Consider the following 20,896-nt stretch of genomic DNA (forward strand, 5'->3'; position numbering starts at 1 on the left):
GTCCGGCAGCTGCCGCCGGTTTACGCGCGACTCCCCGTTTAGGAAGTCCTCAAACTTGCTGTCGATGAAGTCAATGACGGGCTGCCAGCTACGCTCACACACAGCAGCAGCAGCAGCAGTGGGGAGGGGGGCACAGTGATGAGGAGGATGGGGGGGGGGGGGGAGGGGTGGGGGGAGGGGTGAGGAGGGGGGGGGGGGACTCTCCCTCACCAGTTGCTGTTGTCCACCGCATCGCCGAAGCCCGGCGTGTCCACCACGGTGAGGGTGAGGTGGACACCGCCCTCCTTCACCAACGCCTTGCTCTGCTCCACCTGCACACAAGCACCAACGTGAATGCACACAGTGAGCACACACACACACACACACCAACGCGAACGCACACGGTGAGCACACACACACGCGTACGCGCACACGCACGCACACACGCACACACACACGCACGCACCCGCATGTACGCACGCACCAACGCGTACGCACGCACACACGCACACACACACGAACGCACCAACGCGTACACACACACACGCACACACACGCACCAACGCGTACACACACACGCACCAACGCGTACACACACACGCACCAACGCGTACACACACACGCACCAACACGTACACACACGCACGCACCAACACGTACATACACGCACGCACCAACACGTACACACACGCACGCACCAACACGTACACACACGCACGCACCAACACGTACACACACGCACACACGTACACACACACACACGCACACCAACACGTACACACACACACCAACACGTACACACCAACACGTACACACACACACACACCAACACGTACACACACACACACACCAACACGTACACACACACACCAACACGTACACACCAACACGTACACACACACACACCAACACGTACACACACACACGCACACACCAACACACACACACCAACACGTACACACACACACACACCAACACGTACATACACACACACACGCACCAACACGTACACACACACACGCACGCACCAATGCGTACACACACACGCACACACCAACGCGTACACACCAACGCGTACACACACTCACACCAACACGCACACACCAACACGTACACACACACACCAACACGTACACACATGCACCAACACGTACACACACACACACACGCACACACCAACGCGTACACACACACACACGCACGCACCAACCGGGATGGTGACCGTAGGGACGGTGCCGTTACCTGCACGGTCTTCTTGATACGCTGGGATGGCCCCGGGTGCTCGCTGGAGTAGAACTCCGTCAGGAACAGGGAGTTGATGAGCGTCGATTTCCCCAGGCCAGACTCGCCTGCGGTCCCACACGGGGGTTGGTGGATCGCGCACGGACTGGGTGTGAGTGCGAAAACTCGCACCTCCCACGATTGGCACCGCTGGCTATGTGCGGTGCGAAATAATTCCAACAGGCAGCAGAACCTCGGAGATGGAACACACACCGGGAACTCGAACAAATCGCCGCTCGGACGATATTTCCGAACGATTTTTTTTTGCCCCCCGGAAACCGAGCGAAACTCGGAGGTTTAAACGGGGCAATCGCGACTTGGCAGGACCCGTGCACGGCTGAGACGTGCGTGTGGTCAGCAGCGTGCATGAGGCTTGCCCAAAGGGGACTCCCCCTTCCAAACAGTAACACCACCACCACCACCACCTCCTCCCTCCACCTCCTCCTCCTCCTCACCTCCTTACACTCAAGCCATCAACCCTCCTTACAACAGGTCAAGTGAATAAGGTGCCAGTTTTGTTGCCAGATAAAAGGGTAAAAAAAAACCAAACCAATTATCAGATTTTGCTACTGGCAAAGGATGTTCCAATGTTAAATTTCGATTTAAAGCTTCCGTGACTGCAATGATTCATCTTCTTTGGTTCTTTCGGGAAAGTCACGTAGAATGATAATAAAATAATAAATTGATAAAATAAAATAACAGAATAATATTCTCACGACGTTTCGGCCACAACACAAGCGGCCTTCATCAGGTGAAGGGGGCGAGACTGTCTGGTAGGACAGCGCTGGAGTGAAAGAGCCACGTTCAGATACGGCCTTTAAGCTGTGTGAGAGGAACAAAATTTTTTGCTGAAATTTGAGGGCGCTTTGTTCCTCTCACACAGCTTAAAGGCCGTATCTGAACGTGGCTCTTTCACTCCAGCGCTGTCCTACCAGACAGTCTCGCCCCCTTCACCTGATGAAGGCCGCTTGTGTTGTGGCCGAAACGTCGTGAGAATTTCATTGTGTTATTTTATTTTATCAATTTATTATTTTATTCTCATTCTACGTGACTTTACCGAAAGAACCAAAGAAGATGTTCCAATGGCGAGGTAAAGTGAAGTTCAATGTTCATTTATTTCATTTATTCCATATATTTATTCATGTATTATTGATTGTGTTTCTCGTTGTTTTTAAAGATTGTATGCGTGTAATTACTGTAAACGTCGTGTGAAAATGCTTCATAATGAGAGGTTTCTTGTGTCTGGAACCAATTAATGTCACTTACATTAATTCTTACTGGGCGAAATTAATTCGGTGTTGGAACGGCCTTCTGGAACGAAACTTCAATTTGGAGCTAACTCGTTCTGCTTGGATGTCTATATATGTGTATGCGGTCTGTATATATATTTATTTAGATTTTAAATTTCACACTAAACTTACAATTTAGCAATCTTTGAAATAACGTAATCAACCTGACCTTGAGTTAATTGTGTTTTGACCGACCATCTGTGTTGCGTTATAGAGTTTCCAAATCTTGCTAAAACCTGCTTGATTTAAAGCGTGCTCCCACGTTTCTCTCTCTCTCTCTGTATCCCCTGTCGTATCCGTGTCGGTGCATGTATCTGCGGTTGTGTGTCTCCTCCCTCCCGTAAATTTAGCTCTTCTGTACCCGATGACGACTAATTCTGGAACTCATCGAGTCCGTCCCATCTCCGTGGCACCGCTGTATATACATACACTAGCGGGAAGTGCCCGGGGTGTTGGCCCGGGGGGGGGAAAAAATCTATTTAAAAACTTCTCAAAACTTTAAAAAACACAACGTATACAAATGAAAATGAAACCCAACGCGCGGTGGGGGAAATTTTTTTTTAAAACTTACGCTCGCGCGCCAAGATTCGATTCTTTAAATGGCGCAAAAGGAATCGGAGGTTGTAGATTTCTTTAGAATCGGCCTATTACCGTTTAATCGATACCGCAAACGCTCAGCAGATATCGATTCTCGCCAGTCCTGTATGCGGGTTGATGCCACACACTTCATGGTAATTTCCCACCCCCCCTCACCCCCCCAAAAAATACAAAAGTCTATTTTTATACTTTATGCATTGTGTACAGTCTGGAAACTACCCACATGCCAAATTTCAAGTTTGTTGCATGTCGGGAAGTATGCTAAACATTTCGAACAGACTCACATTCACAAATTTCCCTTTTATATACTGTATATAGATAGACTCACACAGAGACCCAGAAACTCACACAGCAGAGAGCCACAGACTACTCACACAGCAGAGACCCATAGACTCATCACACAGCAGAGACCCATAGACTCATCACACAGACAGACCCATAGACTCATCACACAGCAGAGATCCATAGACTCATCACACAGCAGAAAGCCATAGACTCATCACACAGCAGAGATCCATAGACTCAACACACAGCAGAAAGCCATAGACTCATCACACAGCAGAGACCCATAGACTCATCACACAGCAGAGACCCATAGACTCATCACACAGCAGAGACCCATAGACTCATGACACAGCAGAGACCCATAGACTCATCACACAGCAGAGACCCATAGACTCATCACACAGCAGAGAGCCATAGACTCATCACACAGCAGAGAGCCATAGACTCATCACACAGCAGAACCCATAGACTCATCACACAGCAGAGACCCATAGACTCATCACCACACAGATACCCATAGACTCATCACACAGCAGAGACCCATACACTCATCACCACACAGATACCCATAGACTCATCACACAGCAGAGACCCATAGACTCATCACCACACAGATACCCATAGACTCATCACACAGCAGAGACCCATAGTTTGTTTTCCTTCCCCCTCCGCAACCTGTGATTAGCACGATTGGCTACGTACGCACGTCCGCACACACGCGCACACACACAGGGAGGAAACTCACCGACCACCATGAGGGTGAACTCGAAGCCGCGCTTCACCGATTTGCGGTACACCTGGTTGGGAAGATTGGCAAAGCCCACGTAGTTCTCCGGCGCCTTTGCCTGTGGCGAGGAGACACGCGGCGGGCGGGAGTGCAGGGACAGATTCAGGTTAAGAAGTGGGAGAGCGCCTAAGGCTAATCAACTAAAAACTAAACTATTTTTTATTTTGACCAGGTAAGACCCCACTGAGCTGCTGTGCATCTATTTTTTTTTCAGAATGATAGAAGCTCAACGAAGCGAGCAGCTATCGTCGCCACAATCGCCGCCATCATCATCATCACCATTCCTCATTATTATCATCGCCATCATCACCACCACCGTCACCACTACCATCATCACCATCATCATAGCCATCATCATCACCATCACGACCATCACCACGACCATTACCATTACGACCATCGCCATCGCCATTATAGCTATCATCATCACCATCACGACCATTACGACCAACACCACCACCACCACCACCGTCACCACCATCATCATAGCGATCATCATCACCATCATGACCATTACCACCACCACCGCCATCATCACAATCAGGTTTGCCCCCCCCCCCCTCCACTGATGCCTCTCATCTACGTATTTCATCCACCTCATCTCCCGCCGCTACGCTCACATTCTCAAAAGGCAAAGATCCCCCGTATAGCCTGAATAGACTGTTGGGGCAAGTGCTGTTTTACGCAGGCCGGCACAGTGGCCACACGAGGCGGTGGGTGGCCAACACCTTTGTCTCCCCAGTGGCGATGATTACCACAAGCCGCACCGGGGTAATAAGCTGAGGCCCCGTCGACCTAGGGGATCGCCCATGACCGGTTCAGATAATCGTCACTACCGGTGTTGGTGGCCACGAGCGGGAACTGAACTCGGGTCGCCGGGTTCGTAGCGCAGCGCTAAGCGATGCGCCTCCGCTCGCACTCGCACGCACGCACGCAGCCGCTGTACACCATCCGTTAATTCTTTGCAAAGCGCCTCGTGGCTAAGGCGCTAAATATAAAATGCGCGAAGATAATAAAGCTATCGACCGCGGTAACTTGCCCTCGAAACTCAGGTTTCCGTCCGGCCCGGGGTGCTGGCACCGTGCCAACCCTCATGCGGCCGGTGCCGGATAAGCCCACCGTTCCGGTCAGAAAGCGCCAATAACCAAAACTAAACTATTTTTGTTCTGTGCCAGCCAAGGCCCACCGAAGGTGTACAGTTGACCCGTCGATTATCCGGCGCTGCGCGTTTTAATCCGGCCGCTTCCGACATTGCGGGGCCGATCTGGCAGAACTGCCCCAAAGGCTGTTAACCCAGTTCAGCGATCGGCAGCACCGTGGATGTTCGTGCGTGCGAGCGACAAAGTTGGCACGGTAGGGGACACAGTCATGTCAGTCATCTCAGTCAGTCGACCCGCGGCACCTGGGTCTGCCCCGTGACCTCCTGCCGGCGGGCGTTCGACACTTCCACGTGGTCTCAACGTGCACGTGGCCTGGCACAAGCGTCGCGGTGACGTCACCGCCACTTAGTGGCGAATGGCGGTTGTTTGTGGTTGTTGTTGTGACAAAGACGGGTAGCTATGCTTGATTTCAGTGTCAAATGTATCTATGTAAAGATCTTAATCTGTACGTACCTCTCTCGGGAACTTCCCAACAAGGTAGAAAGCTGATATTTGGTAGACGGGTAGCTTTTCGGACACAAACAGCGGGGAGAAAATCTATCTTCTATATAAATACATAAAATCTGTACGTCTCACAAACGTCCAGGGTATTTCCCGACAAGGTAGAAAGCTGACATTTGGTACACAGGTAGCTGTTAGGGACACGGACAACAGGGGAGAAAAATTATTAAAAAAAAATCCGACATTTGTCCTTTTAAGTGCCCCATAAAACACGTTTAGTGCCTGGTGTCATTCAGAAACAGTTCAAAATATAAGACTGCGGTGGTTCACAAAACAGGTTTTTTTGTATGGTTAGATCACGTATAAATATACAAATGTTGTGTTTTTCACACCTGACGATGACCGTTTGCGTTATGGTCGAAACGTCGTGAGAATTTTTATTGTTTTATATATATTTTTTATTATTTTATTGTTTCCCTTCAACGTGACTTTACCGAAAGAGCTAAGAATATGAAATGTTGTGTCGTTAAACCAGCCACGAGCCGACACAGCCAATTAGTAAGGTTAGTGACGTAAACAGAACATCAGTTTAACACGCAGGCTTTTGTGACCAATGTCATTCATTACAAAAGTTTTTGGGTTCGATCGCGTAAGTAAGAATGCGTCGCAACCTCCCCCCCACCTGACACAGTCAATAATTAGTCGGGGATTTGTCACGTAAACAAAACACCAACACCGGTGTGTTTGGGAGAGTATATCCACAACATTTACAATTTGAGCAATAGACGTTTCAATGGTAATTACATCCAGCACCCTCCTGGCGATATGCCAGAATCGCCAGGATGACGCTGGATGTAATTAGCGGCGAAGCGGCGTTCTGAAATTGTAAACAGAACATGCCAATTCGTTACTGTACTAACCCAAATAAGTAATATTAAAAAAAAGACTTTCTTAAAAACACGCTTTAATGAAATGTACCGTACTAGTAATGGAAGAACTCCACGACTCCAGGAAGTTGCCCCGAAGCTTGCCACAACTTAAGGGGCCCGTGGTGATTTACAGCCAACGTCAGTCGAGCGTGGACAATCAGACCCAAGCCCAAACATAACATGCAAAAAATAATGTTTAAAAATATATATATTTTTTAATGATAGAATATAGTATTAAAGAAAGCCGTCCCTTGGTGTGGACCAATCAGTTTCAAGGACAATGCATCATACATTATCATAGTATGTTTTTTGTTTGCATTTTGACTGCAGGTATTGTGGTCAATGCAGTAACATGAATCCTTGTAAAAAGGTTTCAGTTTTGTTGCCAGAAAAAAGGGGAAAAACCCGATTATTACATTTTGGTACTGGCAAAGGAGGTCTAATGATGAAGAATATAGTATTGTCATCAGTATGACATAAGTATACCAAGTTAGCAGTCGATACCACATTGGGAAGTGGGTTAAAATTGCGTTACAAGATTTGACGATACAACAACAGACAAGAGTTAATAAAAAGTGCATTAAAAAAAAAGCTGTATCATGCATGTTATTGGTCACAAAAGCCTACGTGTTAAACTTCGGTAGGTTTTGTCGTTTAATAGAGCGTTAAGATGGCAAATTTAATTAAAGCGGGAACCACTGGGTTGGGTTCTATCTTTAGTTTTTTTTAGACATTTCGGAATTCAAGCGAGGTTTCTAACGAAAAAATAATTTTATTTTATAATGTTTTATCTTTATTACTTTATTATTTCCCTTCTACGTGACTTTACCGAAAGAACCAAGAAGATGAATCCCTGCAGTCACGAAAGCTTTAAATCGAAATTTAACCGCCTCTACGGGGAGGGATTCCACGTAACCTTGATCCTTCAACAAACTCGTGGGATAAGAAGGCTCAGCTGATCGAGCCTCTCACCTTTCCGAAGAGATGCCGCGACTCTAAGGTAACACCAACCGCATTAACACTGACCTCCGTTGATATGTAAACTCCTTTGTCTAGGCGCTCTGCTCCTCCCACCCAGCTTAAAATACGCTGCCAAGCTTAGCAGTGTTCATTGGAGCACCGCCTTTCCGACAGTTCCGTTTCTTCACCTGAGGACGGCTACTTTTGTTGTGGCCGAAACGTCGCGATAATTTTATTATATGTTTGATTTTTATTGTTTTATTATTTCCCTTCTACGTGACTTTACCGAAAGAACCAGGAAAATAAAAAAATAAGCATTTTACATACGTACGGTTTAGCCGGATTTTTGCACGGGGAAATATTTGTCTATTTGTGTTTCTCCCTTGCGATGCGACTTTGCAGGATGAACGTTGAGATTTATAAGGGTCACGGGGTTACCAATAAGGTCTTAATTGGTCTGCAATAAGATAGGAGGCACTGATTCGGGGTTGACAGGTGCGATTCACACTACGCTATACACGACTATACGCTACACTATACCATACCTATGAACCCATGTGGTTTACCCGTATTCTTGTACAGGGAAATTGACGTTTCAGGTCCATACGGCATACAGCCGTTCCAATACGGGCAAAAAAAAAATTAACCTAAAAGTAATAAGGTAGGGGCACTGATAAGGAGGTTCACAGGTGCGAGTATAAAGAAATATTCCGACTCCCAACTAGGCGATGACCGAGCGATTGTTTGTTGGTGGTCGGGCGCTGGGCGCCCCCACCCTGACTGACGATGGCGGCGATCGGCCCGACGACGAGTTAACGCCCCCTTGGGCTCCCGTTGAAGATGGTGACGGCATCAGACGAGTGGTGGGGTGGGGGCGGTGGTGATGGGAGTGAGAGATGGGGGTGGGTGGGTGGGTGATGGTTGAGAGTTGAGCATAAACTCCGGCCCATTCAGAGCGCGGAATCCAACTTGATCTTAGCGCTTACACGTCACGTCAATTTACGTCACGTCAATTCGCGTCTGGAAACCGCCGGGACCACACAGCGGCCGCAGCGGTCCTGAGTGACAGAGGCCGAGCCTCAATTTGTGCCTCGGGCACCACTTTCTTCTGCGTGGAGTTTGTGCACCGCCCCCTCCCCTGCCACCTCCGCCACTGTTCTGCATAGAGCGAGCGAGCGAGCGTGTGAGGGAGCGAGCATGAGTGTGTGACGGAGCGAGTGTGTGACAGCGCGTGAATGTGTGTGTGTGTGTGTGACGGAGCGAGTGAATGTGTGCGAGTGTGTGACAGAGCGAGTGTGCGTGTGACAAAGCGAGCGAGTGTGTGACAAAGCAAGTGTGTGTGTGTTAGTGTGTGACAGAGCGAGTGTGCGTGTGACAGAGCGAGTGTGTGTGTGACAGAGCGAGTGAATGTGTGCGAGTGTGTGACAGAGCGAGTGAGTGTGTGACAGAGCGAGTGTGTGTGTGACAAAGCAAGTGTGTTAGTGTGTGACAGAGTGTGTGTGTGACAGAGCGAGTGTGTGACAGCGCGTGAATGTGTGTGTGACGGAGCGAGTGAATGTATGCGAGTGTGTGACAGAGCGAGTGTGTGTGTGACGGAGCGAGTGTGTGTGTGACAGAGCGAGTGAGTGTGTGTTAGTGTGTGGCAAAACGAGTGTGTGACAGAGCGAGTGTGCGTGTGACAAAGCGAGTGTGTTTGTGACAGAGCGAGTGAATGTGTGCGAGTGTGTGACAGAGCGAGTGTGTGTGTGTGACAAAGCGAGTGTGTGTGTGACAAAGCGAGTGTGTGTGTGACAGAGAGAGTGAGTGTGTGTTAGCGTGCGGCAAAACGAGTGTGTGACAGAGCGAGTGAGTGTGTGGCAAAACGAGTGTGTGACAGAGCGAATGAGCGTGTGTGTGAGTGTCCATGGGGAGCGGTAGTGTAGTGGTTAGCGCACAGCGCTATGAACCCGGGTCGCCCGATGTTCAATGCCCGCTTACGGCCAACGGCAGTGACGATTATCTGAACCGGTCCTGGGCCTCATTAGCTGTAGTAAACATCGCTAATGGGGAGACAAAGGCGGCCATGCGTGGCGCTGGTCACCCACCCCCCTCTTGTGCCACCGTGCCGGCGTTCACAGGCGCTGCTGCAGCTACTCGCAGCTGATGGCCACTTGCCCCAGAAGCCTGTTAAGGCTACACGGGGCATCTTTGTCTTTTTGAGTGTCATACAGTGCGCGGAATGATCAGGCTGCCATGATCAGACTGCAGGCCGATTTCAGAGTACAGCGTTCCTATGTTAATCGCGTGGGATGCCTTCCGGAGATGCTCACGAATAGCAAACTTTTAATGATCTGCCTTAAATAAGTATATAAGCAAGCTGCTAGATACAATACCATCGTCATAATAACGCAACAGAGTAAAAATTGGTTACAATAAACGCGTTATAAAGTAAAAAAAATAAAATTAAAGCATTAAGTAATCGTTTATAAATAAACTTACCTTTAAAAGTTATGATGCCGTGCATCGCCATATTATCTCTCTCATCGCTTTCTCTCTCATCACATCCGTCTCTCGTCGTCGCATTATCTCATTACATTCTGTATCCTCTACCTGTCATCGCTATCCCTCATCACTTTCTCGCTCTCGGTGCAGCGGTCGTGTAGAGAGTTCCAGATGTGATTTGTGGACGGCGACGTTAGGGAATGGCGAGGGAATGCCGGACGAAATGCGAATTGAACGAGCGTAGTTTTTCTTCGCTTTACCCCGCCCTCCCCCATCCGCTGTGCGTGCACGGGGCTAGCAATTCCACGCCCGATGAGTCTTTCGACCAACGAGGCGGCAACCCCCCGCACCTTACTGCTGCGGAGTTAACATCTCCTAGCCACCGTGATGATGAGAGAGAGACGCAGACTCCACATAGACCTCCTGTAGACCAGGTGAAGTAGTCAACATCTCCAAGCCACATTGATGATGATGAGAGAGAGAGACGCAGACTCCAAATATAGCAGCAGGCATCAGGGGTCAGGATTAAAACCCACGACCTACTGCATACCAGGCGAGGTAGTTAACATCTCATAGCCACCACGATGGTGATGAGAGAGAGAGACAGAGACGCAGACCCCAAATATACAGCAGTAGGCATCGTCAGGGTTATGGGATCGGACCCACGAACCTCCTGTAGACCAGGCGAGGTAGTTAACATCTCATAGCCACCGTGATGATGATGATGATGAGAGAGAGACGCAGACTCCACATAGACCTCCTGTAGACCAGGTGAAGTAGTCAACATCTCATAGCCACCGTGATGATGAGAGAGAGACGCAGACTCCACATAGACCTCCTGTAGACCAGGTGAAGTAGTCAACATCTCCAAGCCACATTGATGATGAGAGAGAGAGAGACGCAGACCCCAAATATAGCAGCAGGCGTCAGGGGTCAGGATTAAAACCCACGACCTACTGCATACCCGGCGAGGTAGTTAACATCTCATAACCACCATGATGGTGATGAGAGAGAGAGAGACAGAGACACAGACCCCAAATATACAGCAGTAGGCATCGTCAATGTTATGGGATCGGACCCACGAACCTCCTGTAGACCAGGCGAGGTAGTTAACATCTCATAGCCACCGTGATGATGACGATGATGATAGAGACAGACGCAGACTCCAAATGTACACCAGCAGGCGTCAGGGATCGAACCCACGACCTCCTGCATGCCAGGTGAAGTAGTCAACATCTCCTAGCCACCATGATGATGAGAGAGACGCAGACTCCAAATATAGCAGCAGGCGTCAGGGGTCAGAATTAAAACCCACGACCTCCTGCATACCAGGCGAGGTAGTTAACATCTCCTAGCCACCATGATGGTGAGAATATACAGCAGCAGGCGTCAGGGGTTGGCATCGAACCCACAAACCCCTGCACACCGTGCGGGGTCCCTCCGTTTTTATTTCCCCCCCCGCCCCTCCTCCACATTTACAAACGAGCGTTTCGGTAAAATGTTTCTCGCCTCCATAAATGTCCACGCGACGATAGGCGGCGGCCACTGCATCGAGCCATCGTTTCGTTGCTTACCGAAAGAGACGCCAATGGTGACGTTTACAATCGTTGTTTTTTCCGCCCCTGCTTGGTTCACCTTTCCAATACTTTCTTTCATAACTGTCAACCCCTTATTACAGACCAATTCATAACCTTATTGGTCACCCCGTGCCCCTTATAAATCTCAACGTTCATCCCACAAAGTCCCGTCACAAGGGAAAAACGCAAACAAATAGACAATCACTACACTGAATGTTGATTTAAAGCTAACGTGACTGCAGGGATTCATATTCTTGGTTCTTTCGGTAAAGTCACCACGTAGAAGGGAAACGATAAAATAATAAAAATATAAAACAATAAAATTATTGTAAAACACTATTATTCTTGGTTCTTTCGGTAAAGTCACCACGTAGAAGGGAAACGATAAAATAATAAAAATATAAAACAATATAATTATTGTAAAACACTAAAATTATTATTCTTGGTTCTTTCGGTAAAGTCACCACGTAGAAGGGAAACAATAAAATAATACAAATATAAAACAATAAAATTATTGTAAAACACTAAAATTATTATTCTTGGTTCTTTCGGTAAAGTCACCACGTAGAAGGGAAACAATAAAATAATACAAATATAAAACAATAAAATTATTGTAAAACACTAAAATTATTATTCTTGGTTCTTTCGGTAAAGTCACCACGTAGAAGGGAAACAATAAAATAATACAAATATAAAACAATAAAATTATTGTAAAACACTAAAATTATTATTCTTGGTTCTTTCGGTAAAGTCACCACGTAGAAGGGAAACAATAAAATAATACAAATATAAAACAATACAATTATTGTAAAACACTAAAATTATTATTCTTGGTTCTTTCGGTAAAGTCACCACGTAGAAGGGAAACAATAAAATAATAAAAATATAAAACAATAAAATTCTCACGACGTTTCGACTGCAACACAAGCAATCATCATTACAATCATAATTGCTTCATTGCAATCATAATTGCTTGTGTTGCAGTCGAAACGTCGTGAGAATTGTATTCTTTTATATTTTTATTATTTTATTGTTTCCCTTCTACGTGACTTTACCGAAAGAACCTAGAATAATAATCACTACACTACTATAGTATACTACTACACGATGACACTACTATACCGGTCAATCCCTTATCAGTGCCCTACCTTATTACAGACCAATTCATAACCTTATTGATGTGCCCCTTATAAAGCTCAACGTTCATCCGACAAGGTCCCATCACAAGGGAGAAACACAAACAAATAGACAAGAATTGTGGGGTTTTTTGCCGATATTTAAATCGGCTGCACACCGTATGGACCTAACAACTAAATTTCCCTGCACAATAATCCGGGCAAACCGTATGGGTTGATAGGTATGGTATAGTGTCGTGTGAAGTGTACAGTAGTTTAGTGTAGTCGTGGAGTGTAGTATATAGTGTAGTGGTGTAGTGTAGTGGTGTAATGTATAATAATGTAGTGAATAGTAGTGTAGTATATAGTTTGGTTAATGCAGTACATTATTCCTTGCCAAGGGTTTCTGTTTGGTGTTTTAAAATCTTAAGACACCTATACCCCTGCAGTCACGAAAGCTTCAAATCAAGACTTAACACACCTGCTTTAAAACCAGAAAAGGGTAAAAACCTATTCGGCTTGTTCGGAGTCAGAATATTTATTTATACTGGAGAAATCCGATGAGCTATAAAGCCCTTTTTCACAGATGTCCAGTTAATGTGCTCTGTGTGTGTGTGTGAAGGAGCGCGCACGTACGTGAGCGTCGCTGAGTGTTTGCGTCTGCGTGCGTTGGGACAGCGTGGGGGCACAGGTGGTGCGTCGGCCGATCGCCTCAGTCAGTAAAACCCATGGCACCTGTCCCGCGGCCTCTTCCTGCACCTAGCCTGGCACAGCAGTCAACCCATGGCACCTGCTGGGTCTGTCCCGAGACCTCCTCCTGCACCTAGCCTGGCACAGCAGTCAACCCATGGAACCTGCTGGGTCTGTCCCGTGACCTCCTCCTCCTGCACCTAGCCTGGCACAGCAGTCAACCCATGGCACCACCTGGGTCTGTCCCAAGGCCTCCCCCTGCACCTAGCCTGGCACAGCAGTCAACCCATGGCACCAACTGGGTCTGTCCCGTGACCTCCTCCTCCTGCACCTAGCCTGGCACAGCAGTCAACCCATGGCACCACCTGGGTCTGTCCCGTGACCTCCTCCTCCTGCACCTAGCCTGGCACAGCAGTCAACCCATGGCACCACCTGGGTCTGTCCCAAGGCCTCCCCCTGCACCTAGCCTGGCACAGCAGTCAACCCATGGCACCAACTGGGTCTGTCCCGTGACCTCCTCCTCCTGCACCTAGCCTGGCACAGCAGTCAACCCATGGCACCTGCTGGGTCTGTCCCGTGACCTCCTGCACCTAGCCTGGCACAGCAGTCAACCCATGGCACCTGCTGGGTCTGTCCCGAGACCTCCTCCTGCACCTAGCCTGGCACAGCAGTCAACCCATGGAACCTGCTGGGTCTGTCCCGTGACCTCCTCCTCCTGCACCTAGCCTGGCACAGCAGTCAACCCATGGCACCACCTGGGTCTGTCCCGTGACCTCCTCCTGCACCTAGCCTGGCACAGCAGTCAACCCATGGCACCTGCTGGGTCTGTCCCGTGACCTCCTCCTCCTGCACCTAGCCTGGCACAGCAGTCAACCCATGGCACCTGCTGGGTCTGTCCCACGGCCTCCTCCTGCACCTAGCCTGGCACAGCAGTCAACCCATGGCACCTGCTGGGTCTGTCCCACGGCCTCCTCCTGCACTATAGCCTGGCACAGCAGTCAACCCATGGCACCTGCAGGGTCTGTCACGTGACCTCCCCCTGCACCTAGCCTGGCACAGCAGTCAACCCATGGCACCTGCTGGGTCTGTCCCGTGACCTCCCCCTGCACCTAGCCTGGCACAGCAGTCAACCCATGGCACCTGCTGGGTCTGTCCCACGGCCTCCTCCTGCACCTAGCCTGGCACAGCAGTCAACCCATGGTACCACCTGGGTCTGTCCCGTGACCTCCCCCTGCACCTAGCCTGGCACAGCAGTCAACCCATGGCACCTGCTGGGTCTGTCCCGTGACCTCCCCCTGCACCTAGCCTGGCACAGCAGTCAACCCATGGCACCTGCTGGGTCTGTCCCACGGCCTCCTCCTGCACCTAGCCTGGCACAGCAGTCAACCCATGGTACCACCTGGGTCTGTCCCGTGACCTCCCCCTGCACCTAGCCTGGCACAGCAGTCAACCCATGGCACCTGCTGGGTCTGTCCCACGGCCTCCTCCTGCACTATAGCCTGGCACAGCAGTCAACCCATGGCACCACCTGGGTCTGTCCCGTGACCTCCTCCTCCTGCACCTAGCCTGGCACAGCAGTCAACCCATGGCACCACCTGGGTCTGTCCCGCGACTTCCCGCCAGCGGGCATTTGACACTTCACGTGGCCTTGACGTGCACGTAGCCTGGCGCAACGCGCCGTGGTGACGTCACCGCCACTTATTATTGGCGACTGGCGGCTTTTGTGCGTGTCAGTGTGTCTGTCCGCTTTCCCCAACAGTCTTGTTAAGGGTGGTGGTGGGGGGGGGGGAAGATTTTTGTCTTCGTGGTTTTTTTTTCAGCGGCCTAAGCATGTGCAGCCGTAGTGCAACGCGTCGCGCGAGGGGGACAGTGACTGCGATGTGATTTCCTCACCGCGGCTGGGTCCCCAAAGTCACGGAGCAGGAAGCGGCACGGTCGCGTCACGCCGGGCACGGCCAGGAGCGGCGAGGATAACGACACGCACACACGCACAGGAACATGCACGCACGCACACACACACGCGCACGCACAGTGAGGGCTCATAGAACCACAGCAAGGCACCGCACACTCTTCCTGTACGAAACGCCGGAAGCCATGGCAAATAGTGGGTTGAAAAATTAAATTAGCGTAACTCCATTCGGTGTCACAGACTAACAGAGAGATGCACAGACTTTCATAGAGACCCAAAGATGCACACACAGTCCCATTGACAAACATGGAGACCCACACTTTCATAGAGACCCACAGACGCACACAGTCCCATTGACTAACATGGAGACCCACACTTTCATAGAAACCCACAGACGCACACAGTCCCATTGACAAACATGGAGACCCACACTTTCATAGAGACCCACAGACGATGACAGTCCCATTGACTAACATGGAGACCCACACTTTCATAGAGACCCACAGACGCACACAGTCCCATTGACTAACATGGAGACCCACACTTTCATAGAGACCCACTGACACACAGTCCCATAGACTCACATAGATACCCACACTTTCATAGAGACCCAGACACACACAGTCCCATTGACTAACATGGAGACCCACACTTTCATAGAGACCCACAGACGCACACAGTCCCATTGACTAACATGGAGACCCACACTTTCATAGAGACACACTGACACGCAGTCCCATAGACTCACATAGATACCCAGACTTTCAGAGACCCACAGACGCACACACAGTCCCATTGACAAACATGGAGACCCACACTTTCATAGAGACCCACTGACGCACATACAGTCCCATAGACTAACATGGAGACCCACACTTTCATAGAGATCCAAAGACGCACACAGTCCCATTGACTAACATGGAGACCCACACTTTCATAGAGACCCACAGACGCACATACAGTCCCATTGACAAACATGGAGACCCAGACTTTCATAGACCCACTGATGCACACACAGTCCCATACACTCACATAGATACCCAGACTTTCAGAGACCCACTGACGCACATACAGTCCCATAGACTAACATGGAGACCCACACTTTCATAGAGATCCAAAGACGCACACAGTCCCATTGACTAACATGGAGACCCACACTTTCATAGAGACCCACAGACGCACATACAGTCCCATTGACAAACATGGAGACCCACACTTTAATAGAGACCCAAAGACGCACATACAGTCCCATTGACAAACATGGAGACCCACACATTCATCGAGACCCACAGACGCACACAGTCCTATTGACAAACATGGAGACCCACACTTTCATAGAGACCCACTGACGCACATACAGTCCCATAGACTCACATAGATACCCAGACTTTCATAGACCCACTGACGCACATACAGTCCCATAGACTCACATAGATACCCAGACTTTCATAGAGACCCACATATGTACATACAGTTCCATTGACTAACAGACCCAGACTTTCATAGACTCACAGACACACATACAGGGCCTTAGACTGACAGAGACCCCGACTTTCATAGAGACCCACAGACGCACATACAGTCCCATAGACTCACATAGATACCCAGACTTTCATAGACCCACTGACGCACATAAAGTCCCATAGGCTAATTAATTAGACCCAATGATTCTCATGAACCTATAGACTAATAGAGACCCAGACTGTAAAGAGGCCCACATAGACTCAGGTAGACACCCAGAAACTTACTAAACAGGCCTGTAGGCTAACAGAGAGAACCAATGATTCTCATGGTGCTATCGACTAAGATAGCGATGCAGAATTCCAGAGAGACCCACAGATGCACAAAGAGACATAACATACTCACAGAGTCTATGGTGCAGTGTTGAGTCTATGGGCAGTGTTGAGTCTATGGTGCAGTGTTGAGTCTATGGTGCAGTGTTGAGTCTATGGTGCAGTGTTGAGTCTATGGTGCGGTGCAGTGTTGAGTCAATGGGCAGTGTTGAGTCAATGGGCAGTGTTGAGTCTATGGTGCAGTGTTGAGTCTATGGTGCAGTGTTGAGTCTATTGTGCAGTGGTGAGTCTATGGTGCAGTGTTGATTCTATTGTGCAGTGTTGAGTCTATGGTGCAGTGTTGAGTCTATGGTGCAGTGTTGAGTCTATGGTGCAGTGTTGAGTCTATGGTGCAGTGTTGAGTCTATGGTGCAGTGTTGAGTCTATGGTGCAGTGTTGAGTCTATGGTGCAGTGTTGAGTCAATGGTGCAGTGTTGAGTCTATTGTGCAGTGCTGAGTCTATTGTGCAGTGTTGAGTCTATGGTGCAGTGTTGAGTCTATGGTGCAGTGTTGAGTCTATGGTGCAGTGTTGAGTCTATGGTGTAGTGTTGAGTCTACGGTGCAGTGTTGAGTCTATGGTGCAGTGCTGAGTCTATTGTGCAGTGCTGAGTCTATGGTGCAGTGTTGAGTCAATGGGCAGTGTTGAGTCTATGGGCTGTGTTGAGTCTATGGTGCAGTGTTGAGTCTATGGTGCAGTGTTGAGTACTTTAACAGCCGACAACAATAACTTTAACACGCGCACACAAAGTAATGCATTTAAAAATGGTTAATAAGTAAATTGTTTGTTTAAAAGCCGTATATATGAATGTAATAAAGGTATAACTGGTGACATATAGAACGGCGACCGATATTATAAATTAGTTTTAACACGTTGTAGTAGTGGATTTCGTGACCAATATTATATCGCGTTATTATATATCGCGTAAAGATATAATTGCGTCGTTAAACATCGACAGCCAATTGGTAAGAGGGGTCTGTATTTAGTCGCGAAAACAAATTAAAAAGTAACGCATTTAACTATGGTTAATCAAGCAATATTGTTTTTAAAAGCGTAACAAAATGTGTAAGTGGTAACATAAAAAGCCAAGGCGACCGATACATATTGCAAACTCGTCTTAACAAACACTATATTACGATAAAAAACATCGCGTAATTATATAAAAGTATCGCTAAACACGCCGTCACCAAGGCAGGCAATTAGTAAGAGGCGTTTTAATTCGCGTAAACAAAACACGTTGGTGTCGTATGTATATAAAATGTGTGATTGGGAGAGTTAATTAAATTGGCATGTTAAGGTCGCTTATCCGTAACTAATGCATTGATACATCTCCAGAGAGTGGGAATAAAAAGAAATAACAAAAAAATCGCCTCAGAATCGTAACAAGCGGCTCATTTTTTTTGTTAAAATAAATAATTTTTACATTTTTTTATCGAACGTCGCTCTCTCTCAAACCGCCGTTTCTCTCGACGGTACGGCGCGTTAAGACAATCGTCGTCGTAAGATCGATATTATTATCGATAATAACGATGAATTTTGGCGGGAGAAGGCGACGCGGGCGTGAGGGTGGGGAACGAACTCACCCATGGTCGCGCGCCGAACGGGAAGCGGACCGTGGTAGTCTCGCGAGGCTTCGCGATCATCTCGAGTCTCGCGAGAACTTATTCGAGGTGGGGTGGTGGGGGATGTTGGGGGTGGGTGGGGGGTATAGGGTGGGGGGACCGTGGGACTCTCGCGAGGTTTCGCCCTCACCTCAAGTCTCGCGAGAACATATTGGAGGTGAGGGTGGGGTGGGAGGGGGTGGCGGGCCGTGGGACTCTCGCGAGGTTTCGCTCTCACCTCAAGTCTCGCGAGAACTTATTGTTTTCTAGCTACAGTTTATTTATTGGGTATAGCCAATTGGGATGCAAGTCAAACAACAACAACAACCACAAGACAACTTAGATTAAGGCCGTCAGCCTAACTCCGTACTACAACAAAACAAACATGGCCAAACCAAAAAAACTTTTCGAAATCACCAAAAAATAAAGCCGTAATTGCAACGTGACAGTGATCATAGGGACTGTGACCGAATTTTTTTTAAACAATAAACTACATAAACAACATGTAGCACCAAACCCTGGAGCCATAGCTGGCTGCATGAGTTACTCCACAACAACAGAAGCATCGGTCGGAGTATCAAATTTTTCAATGCACCTTTAAGATCAGCACGCTAAGTCAAAATACAGATAATACTTTGCACCGGTAATTCGGAGCGAAACATTTTATTTTATTTTACGCCAATGAATAGCAGTGGCAGCTAGGGGTGTACAACTCCTCTAGAGCAGTTTTGAGAGAAGATCTCATTAGTAGCGATTCAAGTTGCAGTTTATTGGCAATAGCATTCCAGACCCTGGGGGCTTCAATAGCAAAGGCCCTTCCTCCAGTTTTTGTACGGCAATAGGGGAATTTGAAGCTGGTAAATGAGCGAAGACTCGAGGTCAAATGTGTTCTTTGAAACAGAGAGGAGATCCAGCAGCAGGTAGTCTGCGGATTTTTTTTGTAAGTACATCGTGAATAAATAAGATCATCCGGTGCACAAGCCGTCGAACATTAAGAGATGTTAAGTTTGACCCAATGTAGAGATCACAGTGGTGATTCATAATAAAGGTTTTTGGGTTAGATCGCGTTATTTATAAATGTGTCGTAACCCTCCACCACCCGACACGGCCAATCAGCAAAAAAAGTGTCACGTTGACAAAAGACAAATAGTTCACTACTTTAGCCCACCGGTGTGTTGAAGAGTGAATCCACAACATTTACAGTTTGAGTACGACGTTTCGCATAATCGGGCAATTCGCCAGAATGGTAAAGCCCTCGCTCCCGGTTTTATATAGAGCAGCAGGGTAACGTCATCATTTAACTCATATCTGGTGCTGTGATTTGAGGCGGAGGGGGGGGGGTATTGTAATTATATTTATTATGAATAATATTGGTCGCGAAAGCCTACGTGTTAAATCACAGTGGTGAGTCCTATATGGGCAGTTCAATGCAAATCTTAAGGCCGAGTGATAGATGGAATCAAGCTTCTTCAGTACAGTACTTGGGGCTGATTTATACACGATGTCACAGTAGTCAAGTAGAGGCAGTATGGTAGCTTTTATCAATTCCAAACGGACCATTGGGGGGAAGCAGTGCTTGTGTCGATACAGAAAACCAATTTTTATTTTTGTCTTTTTACCAATATAATCAATGTGATCTTCATAATTCAGCTTTGAATCCAGGATGACCCCAAGATCCTTATAGATCTTGACTTGCTCTATTTGGTAATTATTGAAGGAATGTAATTGGAGGTGGGGGCTGGTGGGTGTGTGGGGGGATGGGGGGGGGGCGTGGGACTCTCGCGAGGTTTCGCCCTCACCTCGAGTCTCGCGAGAACTTATTCGAGGTGGGGGTGGGTGTGTGGGGGGATGGGGGGGGTGACTCTCGCGAGGTTTCGGTCTCACTTCGAGTCTCGCGAGAACTGAGTAGAGGTTGGGATTGCGGGAAGTGTTGGGCGGGGTTGGGTGACGTCATAAATAGGATTAACACGATAAAAAAAACACAA

At 48.3% G+C, this 20,896-nt stretch overlaps 1 protein-coding gene across 1 annotated transcript in view; it reads right to left on the bottom strand.

Annotated features, from left to right (window-relative positions):
* Positions 1-16,200, bottom strand: part of LOC116938085 (septin-7-like) — a 40,678-nt gene extending 24,478 nt beyond the window's left edge. Inside the window, exons 1-5 of the mRNA XM_076055115.1 lie at positions 15,465-16,200; positions 4,177-4,276; positions 1,222-1,328; positions 211-311; positions 1-88 (exon numbers count right to left, since the gene is read on the bottom strand). Coding sequence (XP_075911230.1) covers positions 1-88; positions 211-311; positions 1,222-1,328; positions 4,177-4,276; positions 15,465-15,890 — 822 coding nt within the window. The 5' untranslated portion in view covers positions 15,891-16,200. The remainder of the gene's footprint in view (positions 89-210; positions 312-1,221; positions 1,329-4,176; positions 4,277-15,464) is intronic.
* Between the last annotated feature and the right edge of the window lie 4,696 nt (positions 16,201-20,896).

The sequence above is a fragment of the Petromyzon marinus genome, chromosome 69 (assembly GCF_048934315.1).
Source record: "Petromyzon marinus isolate PM22_M1 ecotype Great Lakes invasive population chromosome 69, UKy_Petmar_22M1.pri1.0, whole genome shotgun sequence".
Lineage (NCBI taxonomy): Eukaryota > Metazoa > Chordata > Hyperoartia > Petromyzontiformes > Petromyzontidae > Petromyzon > Petromyzon marinus.